This window comes from Tyto alba, unplaced genomic scaffold, assembly GCF_018691265.1.
Source record: "Tyto alba isolate M040663 unplaced genomic scaffold, T.alba_DEE_v4.0 Super-Scaffold_9, whole genome shotgun sequence".
NCBI lineage: Eukaryota > Metazoa > Chordata > Aves > Strigiformes > Tytonidae > Tyto > Tyto alba.
The window spans coordinates 34,554,201-34,575,039 of NW_024881330.1; the positions used below are offsets into that span (position 1 = coordinate 34,554,201).

At 37.1% G+C, this 20,839-nt stretch overlaps 1 protein-coding gene across 5 annotated transcripts in view; it reads left to right on the plus strand.

The window, feature by feature from the left end:
- JPH1 (junctophilin 1) overlaps positions 1–20,839 on the plus strand; it is an 88,016-nt gene that overhangs the window by 50,646 nt on the left and 16,531 nt on the right. For all 5 annotated transcript variants that reach the window (XM_042786195.1, XM_042786199.1, XM_042786196.1 and 2 more), the window contains exon 3: positions 5,441–5,559. In XM_042786195.1, coding sequence (XP_042642129.1) covers positions 5,441–5,559 — 119 coding nt within the window. The remainder of the gene's footprint in view (positions 1–5,440; positions 5,560–20,839) is intronic.

Genomic DNA, 20,839 nt, shown 5'->3' on the forward strand with positions numbered 1-20,839 from the left:
TTCCTCTCTCTGTTTTTCTCTGAGACTCCCATTTCTGGCTGGTATTCAGTGACCTACCCTCAATTCTGAGGTGTATTACAGCAACGATTTGCTGAGAGTGATGAAGCCAGGAGTTCTTAGGTAGTTGTGTGTAGTTGTGCACATATGTATTTTTAATCCTACCATAGCAGAATATTGGTTTTCACCCAGTATTATCACAGAAGGAAGCTGAGGAGGATGACTAGCACACTTGATAAATGCTCGTCTCTCACTTGTGGTGTTAAAAAATGCACAGATGCTAGATAATTATCTAGCATTCATTAATGATACAGAATATCAGAATAATATGGAAATAAAATGGGGACAAGGAGAAAATCAAACCACTAAAGAATCGTTCCTTAAAGTTTTCCTCTTCCTGTCCAGCTCCTCTCTTCCTGAAAATGCTATTGATCTCTGAAGCAATTTTATCAGACCTTGGTTTTGCAGAATTGAGCCTCCAATAGAGATAAGAAATGTAAAAAAGTTGGAAAGCTTCATACCTGGAAAAAAACAACAGAAAATTATTTTCTTTCTAGTTAAAATCACTGAATTGTAGCATTTAGGAATATGGGATTCTTTTTAGAGAATTCCAGTATCAAAAAGGATGATATGGGTAGTAACCCACTGTATGAAATGCTACTCAGACCTGATAGTTGTCAATAATTAAATATATCTCTAGAACTTCATGTAGGTTTAGCCTTTACTGATTTGTTTTTTACAGTATGGAAATCTGTTAATAAGTAACATTATTAAGATTATTAATTTAGTATAATGCTATAGGAACATATTTGTGTTTCATCTATTTAACAAATAGAAACCAGAAAATTATTTATATCGTTTTAAGATACAGAAAGCAAGATCCTGGGAAGCTTTGTGCTAGAATCACTGTGTTTAATAAAAGCTGAAAAGTGAAACAAAGTAAACATATGTTGCTTACAGTTTTAGTTGACTCAGAATGAGGCAGCATTACAAGTGTGTTGAAGGATACCATGGAAATACAAAATAATGTGGAAGGTAATGGACAGTTCTAAATGGGGTTTAAATTTAGATAAACATTACATAATGCATTCCAGACGCACGGTATTATATGTAAGCATTGTTGCTGCAGAATGCTAGATAATGTTGTTTAAGCTCTTCAGCCCTCAATACTCCTCCTTCAAGTCACTTTTCAGACATAAGTAGATAGAAATCTGCTTGTAGTATTGCAGGAAGGGGAGACTGCTTGTAAGAAACTCCTGACTGTGCTCATAATCTCTTGAGTGTGTATCTAAGATGATGTGTATATGTTTACCAACCCAGTCAAACACAGAAAAGAAAGGTGTCAGAAGTGATAACAGTTGTCCCACAGTCTAGAGAGCTGACTTCTTTCAAAATCAGTCCCCAATATGAGTCCAAATAAAATTTCTAACTATAGCAAAGTTATTCAGCTAGCCATAGGTCCTCCAGCCCTCACTCTCTGGCAGCAGAGACTGGTAGATACAGGGGCTCCACATGCTGTCACCTGGTACCAACACTCTGCATAAGCTATAGCTGTGGGTTCCTTTTTAATGTAAGTACAGTTTGATTCCTGCCACAGATACAACTTAATTTTATCCCTGTCTTGGCTGCATTTACTACTACTGTGGACTCACTAGCTAAGTGGTAGATTGTTCCTCTAAATATGAATTGCTTTTGTTTTAAATACTTTAATTTTATATGGGTTGGAAAACTTTCAAGCATGTATTTGAAACATCATGTGGAATATTAATGGTAGGATGATACTTTCAAGAAGATAAACACATAAAAACACATGGCAGTTCAAAAGTTAGTAATGTGTATTGTGTTGCAGTTGCTGAGAATGAAAGGACTGCCTGTTCACCTCAAAGAAAAATCTGATGATTTTAGGTCTTTTGCTGCGGGTTAGAACCTGAATGCAGCATTGCAAAGCAAGTCACTCATTATTTTCCCGTACAGTTTTGCAGTGTGTGGATTGGTGACTACTTCCCTGCATGGTTTCTATTCTGCTGCTGAAAATTCAGATTGACTCTGCCTGGGGAATGTGTGGAACAGCATGCAGAGCCTACTGCACTCTTCTTCTTGGCTGGGGAAGAGGAAAGGAGGCAATTTTTTGAGTTTTCTCTTTCAGAAGTTCTCATAAAGATTTCTTGTTGTGGTAAAAGATGTAGAGCTCTCTGGGAAAAAAAGCAATTCTCAAATAGATGATTGTTATTCATATGACTTGGTATATCATAGTCTTACATTTCCGCAAATAATAAGCAAATCTTCAAGACTTTACAGTGACATAATTACTCCAGGAACGTAAGGCAAAGAAGGATTTCCCAAACTGTGTGAAGCATAAATGGAGCAAACTTTCTGTTTCAGTGGAGCTACCCTGCTTTGATAGTTCTCCCTATAAACATTGTCGTTCAAAGCTAATATATTTCTCCATAGTCTGATAATAACACTCTGATAGTGTGGGGGTCAGAGCAAGGCAGAATAAAACAAGTACAAAGAAAATGTAGTCCCAAGCAGCAGCAACTCTAAGCAATTAATCTGGAAAACAGACAAATCAAATGTGGAAGTCATAATAAAAAACCCAGGAAATTTAATAGCAACAGAAAAATTATTTGAGTCTGACACTTGCAAGTATAAGCGTGCAGGAAGTGAAAGAAAGGTCTGAATATACAGTTGCAAATGGAGATAATAAAGTACACATTGCTGAAGTTAGCCAGTAAAGCATCCAAATGCCAAGGTGATAAATAGCAAATAATGCAAATAATGAAGAGCCCGTGTTCACAGGTGAAGCTGGTTTCTCCTGTTCTTTTCCCATTTGCCACGTGGCATTGATTATGCTTGCTGAAACACCTGGCAGGGAGGAATCTCAGCACATCCACGTGCACACACTTCTGTTTGGCTGGTCGAAGGCCGGGTCGGGAGCACAAACACTGTTCTTGTGCTGTACCTTCCTGGGTCTATTCAGTTCCTCTCGCTGTGTTGTCTCTCAGTGACAGTACATCGCTGAGGCTCTGCTCAACTGTGTCACCAAGACATGCCTTAGCAGCGTTCACATCTGAACAGTTGCTCCCGTTCTGGTCTGCTGAAACTCCTGACTATGTGTACAAAAGGGGCAGAATAGCAGGAAGTGTGAGTTGAAAAAAAAAAAAAAGTGTGAGATAAGGCAGCTAAGGGAAGCAATGCTCATTTACCTTCTGTTCCATTGGCTTCTTCCTGCTCTGACTCGCTTTGCCCAGCTCCGTGTGACAAAGTTTCACCAGCTTATTACTCATGTCACTATTTAATTCCTTATCTAATTGATACTGTATGTTTGGACAGGATATGTGATTTGCTTCTTGGATATAATGATATAGAAAATTCACAGGCATCAATAAATAACTGTACTATCCTGGCAGTATGTTTTCCTGATGCTGGTCATTTAGTATGTTAGCTTTTAAAATGTCTATTGTAACAGTGGCAATAGTATTAGCTATTTTATATGGGAATAGTCTGCTTGTTCTATCATCACAAAAGGATGATCAGTGTCTAGTTTATCTATGTGCAGACTATATTATTGTTTCACAAAACAGCGTCCCAGTGTTAGGATTGCTTCATTAAGTTTATGTTACATAGACATAATTATGCAGGAGCTAAGAATAGCTCACCTAATTGAAAATAATGATTATAGAGAAAGAACGAGTTTGATTACTGTTACTAAGCAAGCACATACCATACAACCATTCATGAACTGCATGGAACACATATGGGATTACACAGTGTATTTGTTTTGATTAACAGTTTCTTTCCCCCATCCTGAGTACAAGTTGAAGGTGTTACTGCATATTTGCTCATTATCTTTTTTCTAAGAGACCTCTCTAGAGGGACCTACGAGAAGGCAGCATGAGCTGATATTTATCCAAAAAATTATGACAAGCTAAGCTTTGAAATAACATTCAACATTTATCCCTGCACACATTTTAGGGAGGATGTAACTTAAATAAATCTTCTCCAGGCACCACAGATGAAACTGTCTATGTGGTTTTTTTATGTCTGTGTTTATACTAGTACCCTACGGGATTAAACATCCTTTTAGAAATACAAAATCTGCCATACTGTTAATCTCTTGGTACTCATTCTGGTTAATGCTAGCATTTAATTCTTGCTTCATCTAAAACACATAGAACTTTATTCCTTGAAAATAAAACTGAATTTCTACAGTGAAGTTGTTGAAAGTTTTCCTTTATTTGACCGCTGTTGATCAATATCACCAGGCACATGGGATAAAAGTTGCTGCTGCAGTTGCCCTCTTAACTAATTTTTTTCTTACTTAAGTGTAATTTTTCTACTAGAATGTTATGAGAAAATCTCTGAGAACATGAAATATAATATATCTGCTTTAGAAATGTTATTAATATCTCTAGAGGCTCAAAAAACTCTGCGGGTTTTCCATGTTTAGCTTCCCCTCTGTTCTAATGAACCATTTCATAGCTCTAGGCTATGTGCTAATGCTGTAGAGGCACAGAGAGATCACTGCCATCAGGAATTCTTAAATAGATGACTGTTTAAAAAATGAAGTGGGGAGGGAAGATGGTACAACCAGTGATGCAGTCCTGCAGTAACTCAACTACCAATTTGCACAGTCTGGAATCAGTGGAACTTGCACAAGTTGTTCTTGAGGCTTTTTAAGAAATAGCAGAAGGAAAAAAGTGGAAGCAGAGGGCAGGTTACTTTACGAAAGTGTTCCAAACTGTTGTCTTGACTTCAGAAAAGTTGCCTTTTCAGGTTATTTTGGATTTCAAATTCAGTGAGTTACAATAAATTAAAACTGTTAAATCCCCATTTATATAAATGCCCATTGAAGCATCAAACACATTTTCCATCCCATTCCTTTCCAACAGAGTCTGACTGTGGAAGACATTTCTCATTTTTTTGGGCCAACATACTTCAAGTTTGCCCTTCAAAAAATGTTACATGGCACCCAGCATTGAACATTAACTTTGAAATGTTGTAAAGGCGTTCATTCCACAGTCCCCTTGAACACTGTGTGTCCTGGTCTCACAGACTCCCATTTACGGGTCAGTGTGGTGGCCCAGTCTGACCTTGTGTACACTTCTCTACAGGTTCTGGTAACATGTATTAAAATCATAATCCCAGCTTTCTGTCAGATACTATTTTTTTCTATTTAGAAATGTTAATTAGAAACTAGGGCTTTAAATTGTTCACCTACAAGTAAATGTGTTACAAGGATGTAACAGGGCTAAAGAACTGAGAGGAGTATTACACTGATTCTGAAATACTTTGATTTGCAGTTACCCACAGCAAGTGGGCATAAGAGTGCACTATACAGTATAGAGGGTGGTAGCTGGGGACAGTAGTGCTTTGCTCTCACAGTATTGATGCAACTCATGAAAGACACCTCTGCATATAAACTTTTTTCTACTCTGTACAGAACTGCACATGCAAGAGCTAAAGCTGATGCTGCGGATCAGGCTGCTCAGGCTGCTCGCCAGGAATGTGATATTGCAAGAGCAGTTGCCAGAGAACTTTCACCAAATTTCTACCAACCAGGTAATTATAGATTGGGCTTTTTTGTGGCTAGTTTTTTTATTACAATGAAAAGGTTCTGTGTTATGTTAAAAAGTTGATTTCGCTTTGAAAGTTGTCATTTATACAGAAACAATAGTCCTGTGTAAGTCATGAAGAGTGTACATTACTCAAGGAGATTTTATTTTCATTTTTTAATCAGTTGGTGACTGTTGCTTTGTATAAAAACAGTGGAGTGTCGGAAAGTATCAAGCATACAACTTTGCCTCAAATTAGTAGCTTCTTCAGGACAATGTCAAAGATAGACTTCAGAGAACATAGATCAACAGAAATGTGGGTTATTTCTATAACGTGTTTATTAGGGGAAAGATCCTTAGCTTTGTTACTGTCCAAGAAAATTCTTGACAGTCTTGGTTAGCTAAGGCCTGAATTGTGGAGAATGCTTTACCATTACACATACATAACGTGTGAGGGAATCTTCCTCTGTTATGCCTGTGGTGCTCTGTGGAACGTTAGTCCCATATTCAAGATGTCATAAAATAAAGTCTGTGTCACCTATATCAACATTGCAACCGATTTTCACCTGTCATGTAGTTTGGAAAGTTGCTATAGAGAGAAGTAAAGTGGGTTTTGCTTTGTTCTTCTGGTGTCTTTCCATGAGGTTAATATTTTTGTGTACTGCTATTTAGTTTAAGATTGGACTTAAATGGAACTTAAAATGGAACTTCATTTGCCAGTTTAATGACTTTTCATAAGTCTGTCCTTTCACCTGTCAAATGAGTCGTATGCTGTTATTACTTTTCAATGACTTGCCTGCACTAATACAAAGTATAGCTCTGAGATTCATTTTCACTTATTGTTGTCTTCTGCACATCCTTGTTTCAGACACAAACCTGTTTATTCTTGAATGTACCCATATAGTGGATGCAGGCTAATATCATGACCCAAAGAATCAAACAACAGCATTCTTCAACATTTTCTAACAATCCACTTATTTCCTTCAATTTTTTGTATAAATGACCACTATATATAACTTGTTACTAAATCATTACTGTCAATTAAAGAATACTTGGTTTTTGTCTTTATTTCTGAGTATTTGACTGTAGAGATCAATCTGTGTGCTTGGGGGTCAGGAGGGTTGGGGTACTCTTTTTTATTTGTTTAGTGCTTAAGTCAAGGGCTGGTCACCTTGGGAAGATTAGAATATCCATTCCGCTTACCAGTCTTGCAAACTTCCTTTGTACACATCCTGATATAAATCATCTTTCTTGAACATGTCTGTCCAGAACTGTGGGCAAAGCTCAGAACTATTTCCAGTAGTAAGACTTTGCCAGCTTTAAAATGGTGTCCATACATACCTTTTACTGTTGCAAATGACCTCAGTATAACCTCTTCTGTGGACTTATATTAGTGGCCCATACTTATTTCTGTGATACCCAACTCTTTTTCTTTTTTCATTATTTCATTCTTCTATCAACTGATGAACTCTCCCAATTTATAGCAGCAATTCATCTGATCAGTCATAAGTTAAGAAGTTATAAGCTTAGCCATTCAGAGAACTAATAACAGCAACCTTGTCAAAGGAAAGCTTGATAGAGAATAGAAGTAAGAGGGAATTAAAGCATTTGGAATGAAAGTATTTCAAAGCTGCCAAACCCTTGAAATAAAGAAATGGCTAGAGTACTCGAGGGAAAATGCCAACATCTGATGGTGTGAAATTTGACACCAAGAAATCCCCCAGATCAAGAATTTGTTAGGTGTCTTTTTTTACTTCCTGCCACAGGATGTGAAGTAGCATTACTAAAAAATTGGCTGAGATTTGGGGAGAGAAGGTGTAGAATTCTTATTTTCTTCTCATTTAAAACTTTTATTCAGTTACAGAATGGAAGAGTTTGTATCCCTTCCTCAGATACAGCTGCATGTGTGTACAGCAATGCAACAAAACATTTCTTAAAGTTTACTTACTCTTTGTTTGGAAATGTCTATCAGTTGGCTAGCTATCTATCAAAAGATAAATACCTCTTTTGGAGTCTAAATTTTAAATTTCCTCATTATTTTCAAGATGGCCAAATATAGCATATTGGTACAAAGTTGGAAAAAAAAATTCTATTCCCATTGCCTAAGTAACTTTAAGATGCCAGGATGTTAGCTAAATCTCAATTATCCCAAATAAGCTGCAGCAAAACACCAGATTCATACATCATTTTGATCCTTTCAAATATTATCATGTCAAAGATCCTTCCTCGGTGTTTGCGATGCCTTTTCCAGATACATTATTTCTGAGTGGTACCAGTTAACCCTAAGACTCACCTGTACACATAATTGCTTCTGTATGTGATTCCCAAGTGTCATGCTGTGAGTTACTGGACAATGTTATCATTAGCTTTTGTCATTTATGGTAATAAAATAGATAAATATTTGTAAGTATTTACATTCACATACAAAAACAGCAGTAAATATCTGCTTTTCAAATAGCATTTTTTGTATATTTGAATGTAAACAAGGTAACCATTATTTCTTCCTAATAGCAACTTATCAGTTTTCTCCTGTTGCTTGAGCTTTTTATTTTTACAATACATTCATAAGTTTCTGTTAGTGCTATTAAAAGGTAATGATAAGTATTATGTCTCAGTCTCTGAAACTATACTTGAGAGAAAGCTTTCCATTGTGCTAAATTGTCTTTAAAATAAGTTATTGTGGGAAAATGTAATTTTTCTCTCATTGCTTGAACTGCTTAGTACAGTAGACAAGCATGCTGTCAGCAACAAATAAATGTGTGTGATATATCAACAAGTCTCTTGAAAGCGAGACAAAAAAAGTGAAATACAAATACCTCCCTGTAAACAACAGTTAAACATTTTTTTTCTGTCTTAATGAGTGACCTGTGCATTATCTGTGCCCTAAGTCCATTTAAATATTTTAAATCTTTTGATAAAGCTCTTAAATTTCAAATTCTTAAAAAGCAACCTTCTGGGCCATATAGCCTAGTATTAAACACAATTTATAATTACAGTGAATATTCATCACTCATCGTGCCATGACAGTTCTTATTTCCTAATTACTTTCTCTCACGTTTCAATTTTATGTTCATTAAGACATTCATCAGAAGCTGCCAAGTTCTAGCTTTGTAATGTAGTTTAAAAGGAGATTAAAAGGAGAACAAATCAGTAGGAAGCCAAGTAGCATCCAGCAGGTAAGAATAATAATGTCAGTCTGAATCAGGAATACTGAAGTACTGTAGAAACCTTGAGATTTAGCTTTTCCAGTAATTGATTACCTTAATATTTGCATATAAGGAAAGCAAATATGATTGAAAAGGTCAATGCCAAGGTGTAAGGACTTACAGGGTTACAGGGAGGTGTTTTCCTTAAGCTTGTTCACACTAGTCTCAGGCAAAACCCTGCTTCTACTTTTGCTGTAGCAGAGATTTGGCTAGTGATTAATAGCTATAAGGATGATAAATCTTTGCAGAGCCCTACCCGTGAAGCTGTACATGTTGTAGATTTAACAAGTGTTGCAGTCTTTATAGAGGCTGTACTTTACAGGTCTTTTTATCGCCAAATAAAACAAATTTTGAGAAATCCCAGCTTCGTTTCCTCCAGGCATCACTAAACTTGTAGATGTGTCAAAAGAGAGCATACCAGGACAGGAAACAAAAGAAAACTGAGTCACATCCTCATTCAAGGAAGTCACCCAGGGACAGTTTGAGATTGTTTTTGCTTAGAAAAAAAACAATAAATGGTGGTTTGTGTCTGTTGTTAAAACCTGGAGAAAGACAGATGAGTAATGGGAGTGCTGTATCAAAGGTGTAACAGAAAATAAAGGCTTTTGACACCCAATAAAAATGGGGAATATTGTTCTAGTCTTGCACAAGGTTAATGGATGCTTTGACTAACCCATTCATTCGGAATTCCACAGGCCATCTCTAGGATATAGTCTTGTAAGCATACTATAATAACATAAGCTAAAATATGAACTTGCACAGACTGAACAGCTAAGCCATAATTGTCTGTGTGCATATATATCCTGCAGCAAATGGATACTGCTCTTTCATTTAGTTTGAATGAATAACATTTCATTAAATGAAAGAGGGGTAAAACTACTTTGCTGCAGGGTAAGAGCAGTCTGGGCAGTTTACCATGGAGCAATTAAGGTCTGGAAATTCATAGATCTGAATTATTTTATATCGGATTATTTGTCAGGCCAACCAGCTGCTAGATGAACATACATGGCTCACCAGAACAATTCATCCAGCCTTTGACATCCTAAACAAGGCATGAGAAATCAAGGAACAATTTATCAATTAACACTCTCTAAAGAGATGGACAGAATTTCTTTAGGTGAAATATATGAACAGAGAACAAAGGTTTTCTAATTAAAATTATAAGAATTTGTTGGGTTTTGCCAGTATTTTTTACTGTAATGTTTGATTACTGTTACAGCATCAGTACTAACATGCTGAACATCACTAGTTACAGAAATAAACATTTCAAGCGCATGATAAGGCAATTTCTAATGGCCTCTAGTGCCTTAAAGAACAACTGTGTTTTACATTCTCTTTTGACCAGTGGTGGATGATTGTAGCCTCAGAAGAAAACACATCCTTCCCATCTTCCTCATATCTGCCATCTCCACCTCCTCCAGTTCACAAAATGCAAACTCCATATGGACAGGAAAAAGAGTTTTGTGCCTGATGCTAATTAACTGGAATGTACTGGCTAAATGCATGTGGACCAGGCCAGATATTTTTATTTTAAAAGCCAATTACAGTGAGCATTTTGTCTGATTAGAATTACCAGCCATGCCATCAGTTTGTGCCTTAAAGCATACGGAAGCTCACTAGTTATTCTTAGTCATAGAAGAGCATGTTTTCTGAAATTATTCAACATACTGCTTCATCATTCTCACACAACTGTTGTCAGGATTCTTGCTACGGAATCTTTTCTCTACAATTTATTGCTTTCATCCTCTTTCTAGACAAATCTGGAGAAGCCAGAGCCTCTAGAAATATCCTAAGGCACTTCTGTTGTGTCTAGTAATCAAAGAAAGAAGGTGCATTAAAAGAAAAGGTATCAGTTTCAAGTTTTATTCTTGTTCCTCCTTTCTTTTTATAACTCTTGTCATACCAGTCTTCACAACTTGACTTCCAAATTTATCGCCAGTCTTGCCAAGCCCTAGGTACAGATGCCTCCACCTTTCTACATCTTTCTTCTTGCCCGTTGTGAGACCCATCCAGCTTGCTGGCAGTCTTGCACCCATCCTGCCCCACTGCTATATACGTGTGCTGGCTCAACCCACTCCATGGCATTCCTGCCAGCATCTGGGACAAGACCACATGCTTGGGAGAAGGCAAAGGAATGAGAGGTTGCAAAGGAGTAGCCTTAATTCTTCAGGATGCTTTCTCAATCTCTCCAAAATACTTGTCGCATAATCAAATTATTTGCTTAGAAAAAAAATGCGCATAATTAGTTTTGAGCAAATTAACTTTTAAAACTAATAACAGAGAACCAGTTTCCTGTAGAGAGATAAAGCTGTTATAGTCACTGTAATTTTCACAGTCTTCCATTAAATATTGAGCTGGTTAATTTGCATCTAGATACAACTTGTGGTTGCCTAGTAAAGGCTACAGGATCTGACTATGAAGCTAACTAGATAGTCAGGCAACTAGCCTGGACTAGCTTCAGTGCTGTCTTGGCTATATTGCTATCTTGAAGTAGCTTCTTGAATTCTAGCTTAGGTATATCTATCTGAGGTGCCACCATGAGAGTGTTAATTACAGGTATAATCTGAGAGAAGGAGGTCAGTGTTACCTTAGAGTTTTAATTGCCTCCTTTCTCCTTTTCAAAATTATTCATTTGCTCCCAGAAAGAACCATTCCTTCCAGGACGCAGGACATGCCTGCTCTTGGCCTGCTCCAGTAAATTTCTATATTGGTCTGTCGCAGTGTCCATCAGCCAAGGACAAGACGAAGTAGGGTCTATCACATGGGAGTATTATAACAGTGTCAACATTTCCATTATAAATCCTATTTATAACAGCATCATAAATATTTGTTCCATGTTGAAATTCAGCTTACAAGGTCTGTACTGTGAGAAGTTTCCTTATAGTGCTAATTTTCACTAGAGTATGGTGATTCATTCTGAAAGGATTTTATTATACTAGTAAAGGCTTCATTTATGTTGATAAAGACGAGGTTTCTCATGTTATTTTTTTAACATCTGATATGGGTTACATTAGCACATCTCTATAATTGTGCTGTTTACAGTGCCTTGTACTAATTGACCATAAGCAGTTAACACTTGCTGTGGGCTTTTTTGCTGTTGTTTTTATAGGAAATGGGGAATGGGAGTTGTATTACAGAGGAAAGGGTAGAACATTAGAGAAAAATAATCATTGCAGCTGCGTTCTACATTTGTCAAGGCCAGAGAAGTAGATGGCTAATACGTATGCCATTTTATTCCAAGAAAGTCTGCAAAATTTAAGACTTAGAAGTAGAGAGAGTGCAGATAGAGATCTGAAAAAGAAGGATGTTATTCAGATTGCAGACCTGAATAATGTACATTCAGTATGATGTAGAAGATCATGCTGAGAATTTTAGGAGATGAAGATTCCTACCTATTAGTCCTGTGACAGTGATTCACTCAGATCATAACCTAAACAGGAGTCAAACCTGGAACTGAAACACAGCCAGTGTGAAATCGGTAGTTGAGTTTTTGTGTATGGTGAGATTAAACAGGATTAAGATTGTAAAAAGAGAAGGTAGAGAGACCAAGAATGGAGCAATCTGAGATTATCTTCCTTGAAAGTATAGTTAAAAAGTGAAAGAAGAATGAGAGGGAAATAAAAGGATGAATCACAGATGTTAACAGAGGAGAATTGTTCCAAAGAGGAGAATGGCCTGCTGTGTCAAAGGAGGATGAGAATAGAGTACTGATACTGAGATATGACTAAGAAATCAGCAGAGGCTCCTCAGAAAGTATCAGATAAAGAGCAGAAGGTATTTTGTCAGGGAAAACTGCCAAAATATGAAGAGTATGGGATAGATTTGGAGAAGAGGAGCAGTAAATTGATGTTGCAAACTTAGAATTTAGAAATGAAAATTTAGAGCGCAGAGGTGAAGGGGGAGATATGACACCATGTGAGGTCAGAATGGTAAGTGGCATGATCATTGGGGCTTCTCTTAAAATACAAAAGATCAAGAATATGTTGGGAAAGAAGCCAGAATAGAACGGAAGAGTAAGCAGATCACGTGCCCTAGTTTTATCAGAATTAAATTGATCGTTGTACTTCTACAGTTCTGGCATTTGCAGTGCAGCAGTCAATTCTGATAACCCACTTCAAGACTCTTAAGCTTCTTAATTGATTCCATTGCTAGATATAAGAAATGAATTTTCCTAGAAGTGTGATGCAGCTTAACGAATACTGTTTCTGAACATTAAAAAATACTGGATTAATCCTCTACCCTCCAAGAAAATTCATAAACCCATAATTTTTAAAAGCTGTAAATTTATGGTCTCTTTATTTTACACCTGCTTTTGCATCTTTCAAGTTCATAATTTTACGGGGGTCTTCTATAAACACAAGGGGACAAAAGAAACTTCTGAAATTTGAGGTCTAAGGTTATCATATAATGATGAATCCCTTTGAAATATTAGGAGTTTAAGTAAAAGCAGTAATGCATATCTAAATCTGTGACTAGAATCTGAAGTCTAAATTTCGGTTGTTTGGTGACATACATATATTTCATGTCTTCCCAGTATTAAGCCTTATTGGCACATACTCCACCAACATAAAAAGTCCTGACACCTAGAACCCAAGCCCTGGGTGTATATCCTAGGCTCTGCTTTTTTTCTTGAGTGGAAGAGTGGAAGGGTGTTCAGAGAAAAATAGAGCAGGGACTGTTTCTTTGTCAAATAAGGATTTTAAAAGAGCCAAAAGTTAGAAGGACTTTGACAGAAATTTCACTTGGTTATTAAATTTACTAAAGAGCAATACCATTGTATTGAACAGCATCTGACAGCTATGAATGATATTTTTCTCCTCTGAAAATCTCTGTATCATGTTATTTTGTGGTTATTTCAAGTTGCTTGTGGAAGTAGTTGCAGTTTCAACCTGAAGATGATTGATCCATGTCAGCAGAGCAACTACTATAATTTAAGTAATTTCTAGTTTTTGTGTAAACCTGTATATGTGGTCAGATGGACCAGGAGCTTGAGGGTTGGTTTGTGTAAGACATTTTGTTTAAAATTGTTCTTAGTGTATGATATTAAATTCTGCAAAGACAGTCAAATTCAAGAAAAACCTACTGCTTCCTCCATGTTTATATGTGGCCCACAAGGCAATATGTCTGATGCAACTTTTACTGTCTATTAACTGAGTCTTACTGGGAGCTGGGATGCTTATGTAAAAAGTTTTGATGTGGAATAGGAAGGCAAACTCAAGACTGCTTTGCAAGAGGTGAGAATATACTAAGAGAAAAATAAGTTTTGAGAACTGTAAGTATTTTGTTTGTAATGTAAAGCATGGCTGCCAAATTAGTTTTCGTTTTGATCCTGAAATTCATAAAATACAATGTATTTTCCTGTTTAACTAAAAGACAAGACGTGACAGTTATTAATCTGTAATATTTTCAAAAGTAGGTTCAAATGGGTTTAGATAGTTTTCCTGTCCAATTGCAATAGGAATACTGGAGGTTGTTGATGAGAAAAAAAAATAATAAATGGAAGTGAAAAATGGCAGAGAGAGAGAACCCTGATAAAATTACATATGGAAATTGATGATCATTGCATCTGAGTTCCTCGATAATAGCTAGGCAAATATCATGGGTGATATATTGTGTAGTTTTATAATGCGGTGAACAGCACATTATTTAAATCAGCAGGTAATAGTGAAGTGGTATGTTGCAAACAGAAGCAGGAATACAGAAAAACTGTAACATGTGATGGAACAAGAAGAAACAGCCTCAAGTTGTGCCAGGGGAGGCTTCAATTGGGTATTAGGAAAAATTTCTTCACCAAAAGGGTTGCCAAGCACTGGAACAAGCTGCCCAGGGAAGTGGTTGAGTCACCATCCGTGGAGATATTTCTAGACGTGTAGATGTGGTGCTTAGGGACATGGTTTAGTGGTGGACTTGGAAGTGCTGGGTTAACGGTTGGACTCAATGATCCTAAGGGTCTTTTCCAACCTATATGATTCTATGAAAAACAAAGTTCTCAGTAACATTCTGCATATAGATGAAAGTGGGTGCTACCATTCACATCAGTGGTCACTCACCAAATGCAAGCTAGTTCGCAGAATTGTCAGACCTAGTGTTTAAACTGAAGACAGTGACTTGCTCCTCAAAAGTGCTACAAGTCCGTAAGGGCTGACGGACTCAGCCATTTGGAGATGGCATGTGAACCTGCTCCTGTTGAGGTCAGTTGCCAGAGTCCCATGGAGCAGGATGATAGCCATGGACTTGAAATGTGATAGGGCAGGAGAAACAGCTAATACTTTTCCAGGAGCAGCACGTCATGGAGAAGAAGGGTAATGGTCCCTTCTCTGCATGATCCCAGTGACACTGAATCTGAAATACTGTGAATAACTGGGCATCATCATATCAGAAAGATGTGGACATGCTGGGAGAAATTTAAAGAAGCGTGAACTCTTACTAGGCAAAGGCGACTATTATAACACATTAACAGTCTCTTTATATTTATAAAATCAATCTTTTCAGAGAATATGCATTTGTGATGAGAACAGAATTACAGCCTTTCACTTCTGCCCATCCTTCACTATAGATATAAAGGAACTTAAAGAACACTTCTGCTGCAGTTGACATTTGCTAAATTTTCCATCGGATTTTTTTCTAGTTTTTGGAAAAATTTCCCATGACCAGAGATGCTCATGTTAAGCCACAACATGTTTGTAGTAATAGCAGTAAAACATGCACTGACACTAGGCTTCAGTCTGCCTCATGCCCCACTGAAGCTTAACTGAACTAAAGTAGGCTCTAGATGTTCGGTGAAAAAGCTGAAAACTTACCTTCTCAGTTATCTCCTCTAAAGCAACCTGTAGGCTCAGAAACATTCAGGTTGATTATATTATGTGTGTTATTTAACTGGGAGCATTCACATTAAATACAATGTGTATATATTATCTAGCCTGGAAAATGAAACCTATCCTATATACAGGAGCCGTATGCAACACCATATAATTTTGTCAAATATTTTTTGAAGTTCTGCCAGTATTCATCAACAGAGAGTTAGGATAAGTAAATCAAGCTGTAATTAAGATTGTAGGTCATGAGCAATTTCCGTGTCCATAAGCTGATGTCCCAGTGAGGTGTTAGAGAGAGCTGCACAGCGCTCATAGTGCCGTCTGTCAGGTAGGATAAATCTGTTACGTTTGTCTAATGGTACTGAATCCAGAAGTATAAGGGCATACACACTGTAATTTACTATGCAGATACAATTATTAATTTTATGCTCTGTTTTGAAGATGTCACTGCTACTGCAGTCAATAAAGCAGTCACAGAAATGGAGCAGAGATTGGATTTACAGTCAGAATAAATACATTATTCTTACTTGGTGCTGACTGCAGGCAGTTTTTGAGATTCATTAGTTTATTCTTTCCTGCCTTCAGATCTTTCAGCGTGCATATGTCTACTCGATAATGATGTATTTAGAAACCTTTTGAGAAAGAAAATCCTACTTTTAGGCATTCTTTTATCCTTAATTATTTATTGGAGAATACAAAAATGCAAAATACAAAAATACTGTTTATGTATTATATTCAGGTATGTTAATGGTAGGATGACTCAATTTCAGATTTGGAGGAGCTGATAGGAAGGGAGAGAAGAGGCAGTCTGGGTTTCGTACTGATAGAAATCTCATTAACATCTCTGTTCTGTCATCCTACGTCTAGACTCACAAGTTTGTGATGTTGCATATGATTTGGATCATTTGGTGGAAGTCCATTTCCTTTTTGTTACCATTGCTGTTACTAGCAAGTCTGTGTGCTTGAGTAGATGTTCTGATATTTTCAAGAAACATAGTGAGATAATATAGTGCCATATACTTTTCAACAAATACCTCTGTGAAATGCAGAGGGACTGTCAGTAACGTAGTCAGTTGACAGGCCACACCAATAGCTTTCTTGTGCTGTGTAAACATCAGAGCAAATACAGCGGCATAAGAACTGGCCTTGGGTTTGGCCAAAGCATATGTGTGTCCCTGTATGTATGGCTAGTAAATAAGTAACTCAGCACTCTTAACCTTTATCTAGTCCATGACAGGAAGCATTTTTGATGTGGGTTTTTTGAGAAGGCCCCATCATTTTCATTGATGTCAAAACCAGGAAAATAAAGTACTGGCAGACATTCTAAAGATGGTACATAGGTATTCTAGCAAAACTACTTGGAGGTTGTTTCTGATACTGCACAAAACCACTTCCTGAGGAGAGATGTAGTAGTTGAGAAGGCAGCCTTGATACACAAGAATTTGTATGTTCAGGGTTCTTCTGCACGAGACACTTATTAAGCAATTTCTATCAGTGATTACCTATTCTAGGTGCCTATCTTTACTTAGTGAGAAGGGAAGGTTGCATTTAAGGCTGCATTAAAACCCGCTTGTATTCAGGGATACTACCTTTTTAAAGTTAGTCCTAGATGGAAGATTTGTGTATTCTAACTTTTACATTGCAGAATGATGATGTGTCTTTGTCAGGTTGTGGCAATAGTATAATATCACATTATGTGCTATCTTCATGTTATATCTTTAGGTCATGTCAGTAGTACATGGTTTGAAGGACAGCAGGCTGCCAGATCAAACCACAACAGTACCATAAAATAAATACACGTAGGCATCATGCTCCATGATGTTCATGGATCTATTGAGAGAGGAACTGTTGGCACATACTGGTTTCAGTGTTACCTGTGGTGCGTTAGGAGAAGAAGGGCTACCAGGAGTACTGCTTAAGGAAGCAGCAATGCTAGCAACAGATTGAGAAGTCCTAGAAGTGTAAACTGGAGAAAAATTCAGCAAAGGGAAGGTACTTTCAAGGGGAGAAGAGGAGGAAATGAGGAGTTGGGAGCAAGAGTGAATTAAGAAGGATTACAAAGCATTCCAAATAGTAAGTGTTTTATTTTAGAGTATTTCTGGATTATGCAAAACATGCACTTTTCTCCCTCTTGTTTACCTTGTAGTTTGCTTTCCTAGGCAGCCATGGTCCTTCCATGCTAGTGGTATTAAGTCCAGAAAAAAAAATAAATTAAGGCAGCCAAATTGAATTTAAAAATTAATTCAGGCAAGATTTGCTAGGGAAGATGCTTACTAGCATTTAAAATGTTGATCATAAATCACCAAAATGCAGTTGCCATCAGAGTCTAAAAGTTAAAGCAGGCATCCAGACTTTGGTTTGTTTTACAGCTCACCAGATAGTGTCAACAATCCCTTCCATTTCAATTCTTCCTCTTTTGTGACACACTTTAAACTTTAGCAAATGTCTCTAAAGCATTCTCAAGTACAATTAAGGAGAGCCATTATTCCAGCTGGCATAACCAACTTTAAACGCAGCCAAAACAGGGCAACAGGGGTACAGATGTCATTTTGAATTAAAGAATTATTAAATAGCATCTATAAACATCACTAGGAGTAGGGCATTTCTTTCTAGGGAAATCTCACCTCCAATTTGGCAATCACATGAAGTGCTGTCTTACTGCCCGGGGACCAGAAATCTTACATACCTTGCTGCACACTGACCATGAGGGAACCGCACCATTCCATGCCCTATTGCTGGGCCGTTGTATCCATCGGACACCTGGGGTGGTAACCTCTTAAACTACCATTAGGAAGTATTTCTTTACCAATAGGGTGGTGAAACACTGGAACAGGCTTCCTAGAGAGGTGGCCGATGCCCCAGGCCTGTCAGTGTTTAAGTGTCATATGGACAAAGCGCTTAATAACATGCCTTAATTTTTGGTCAGCCCTGAAGTGGACAGACAGTTGGACTATATGATCGTTGTAGGTCCCTTCCAACTGAAATATTTTGTTCTCTTGTATTCTATTCTTCTGTTCTGTTCATATGTAAGGCAGAAGCGATCTCTCAGAGCCCTATGCTTTTTAAGCACCTTGCCTTATATCCGTCGATTTCTCTGGCTGTAATCCTCACCCCTTAATTTCCAGCTCCATTCAGTCCCAGTTTGGTCTGCCAAGACAGCAGACAGGGCTGCCAAACATTACTAAAACCATAACCATATCTCTGCTCCACTGAGCTCATCAACACATTTTACACATGACATTGCACAGCCCGCCGTTCATTTGGGCTGAATTCAAGCCAGGAGCCTAGCAGTTAAAAGCATTTTTTTACCTGTTACCAGTATAACCGTCAGAAAAATAAGAATAAAACAGAGGAAGTACTAATGACATTAATTATAGTTCCTCTCCTCCCCCTACACATCTCCACAATGAAGCAATAATAATAAACCCTATCTTTCTAAAATTTACTGAATATAGTTATTTGCACATTCGTAATGACTCATTGAATCACTTCTTTTAGCAGACTGATAAATTATTATTTTTATTTCCTTCCCCTACAGCTACCATCCTGGATGCTGGGGAATTATTATAAAATATATGTCCTATCCTAAAAAATCGTAACATAAGAGCATTTCAGATGGTTGCAGGAAAAAAGATCCTATATTAATTGATCCTCTAATGGGTCACCAAGCTTTCCAAGTTTTATCAATGTTCATCAGAGTAGCAAATAAATCTCATTCTGAGAGCATAGATATTGTTGCCAACAGTGATACATTAGAAAACCATTGATCACATGAGAAGGCAACAAACCAGATGGTTTTCACTGGGTTATTTCTCAAACAGTGTATAGCAACCTCTAGTACCAACCCCAAAACATATATTTTTCTTTTTTAGTACAGTGCATTTAAACACAAAGGACTTCAGCTTTTGCTTCAACAGTATTGTGCCCTGGATTTGTACTAGGGCATAATGTGCAGTAAGAAACTTACTCAGTATTTACTATTTCCTTTTCCCAATACTTGAATTCCGATTCAGTGGGCAGCTCTTAGCTTCTCCAGGAAGATGACATTTATGAAGATACGTGACAAACTTATGGCCAAAGTGCTGTGTTAGCTTTTGAATACTCAGAAGACTTGCACTCCATTCCTAGTTTTGACAAAGGCTTCCTGTGTGACTTTAGGCTATCACTTTGCCAAAGATTTAGCAAAGCTTTGATCATGACAGTGCTTTATTGACAACAAACCACTGAATTCAGAGAGATTATTTAGATGAAGCATGCACTCTGGGTCATGATTTCCCTTTGTTTTAGCTCCCACACACATCTGTAAAATGGGCTATTTATTGGTATAACCTTTTTGCTGTCTTTTATATTGTACTTACAGATTGTGAACTTTTCAGAGCAGGAATTTTCTCTTTTTTATAGAAGAGTTCAGTAGTTTAATAAAAAGAGGGGCTCTAATCTTGGAAGGTTTGCATATAGACTGCAGTGTCCTGATTGAGCAAATATCTTTGATCATGTCACCGTTACCCCACAGACAATCAGTAAACCTTGCTGTGAAGATTGAGAGTCTTTCTGCTAACAATTCATATGTGTAAACAAAATTAGGGAGTGGAGTATCTGCTTCATGGGTGGATTTTATCTGTAAATGCAACATAGATTTTCTTGTAATCATTAAATGTTAATGTAATTTGTTACCAGAGTTACTGTTTATATAGCACTATATATTTTTTAACTCTTTATGTGGCACTGAAGACAGTTAGGTTACATCACATAATGTGTACTGTAGTTTTAAAAGCAGAAATAAGCACAAGTTTACTTAGTAATGACTTCCAATATACCTTGAAATTGAACCGCATCATTTCAGCATCAACAGTACTTTAAATATTATATTCTGTAAATGCTGTATCCTAGAGCCTGCATTAGTGGCATTGCAATCTTTTTTTGCTTTCAGAAGACTAATAAAATTGTAATATGAAGTGCTTGTTTTTCCCTTAATTATAAGAATGGTAAGGCTGTGGGGACAAAAGAGTGAAAGAAGTATCTTGAAGAAATTATGTTTGTAAAAGTATTGACAAAATTTGGGGTTTTTTCTTCAGGAGAAGCTGTCTCTTTTTTGGTTTGGTTTTTTTTTTTCCTTTTTCCTTTTTACTGTAAAATTGCACAGAGTAAGAGTCTAAGTGCTATTTCCATATATTAAGAAAGTGGTTTTGCTGTGTTTTTCCTCTGAAAAACAAATAGAGAGGACATGTCTGAAGATCAAATCAATCTCTACAGTAAAGAACACATC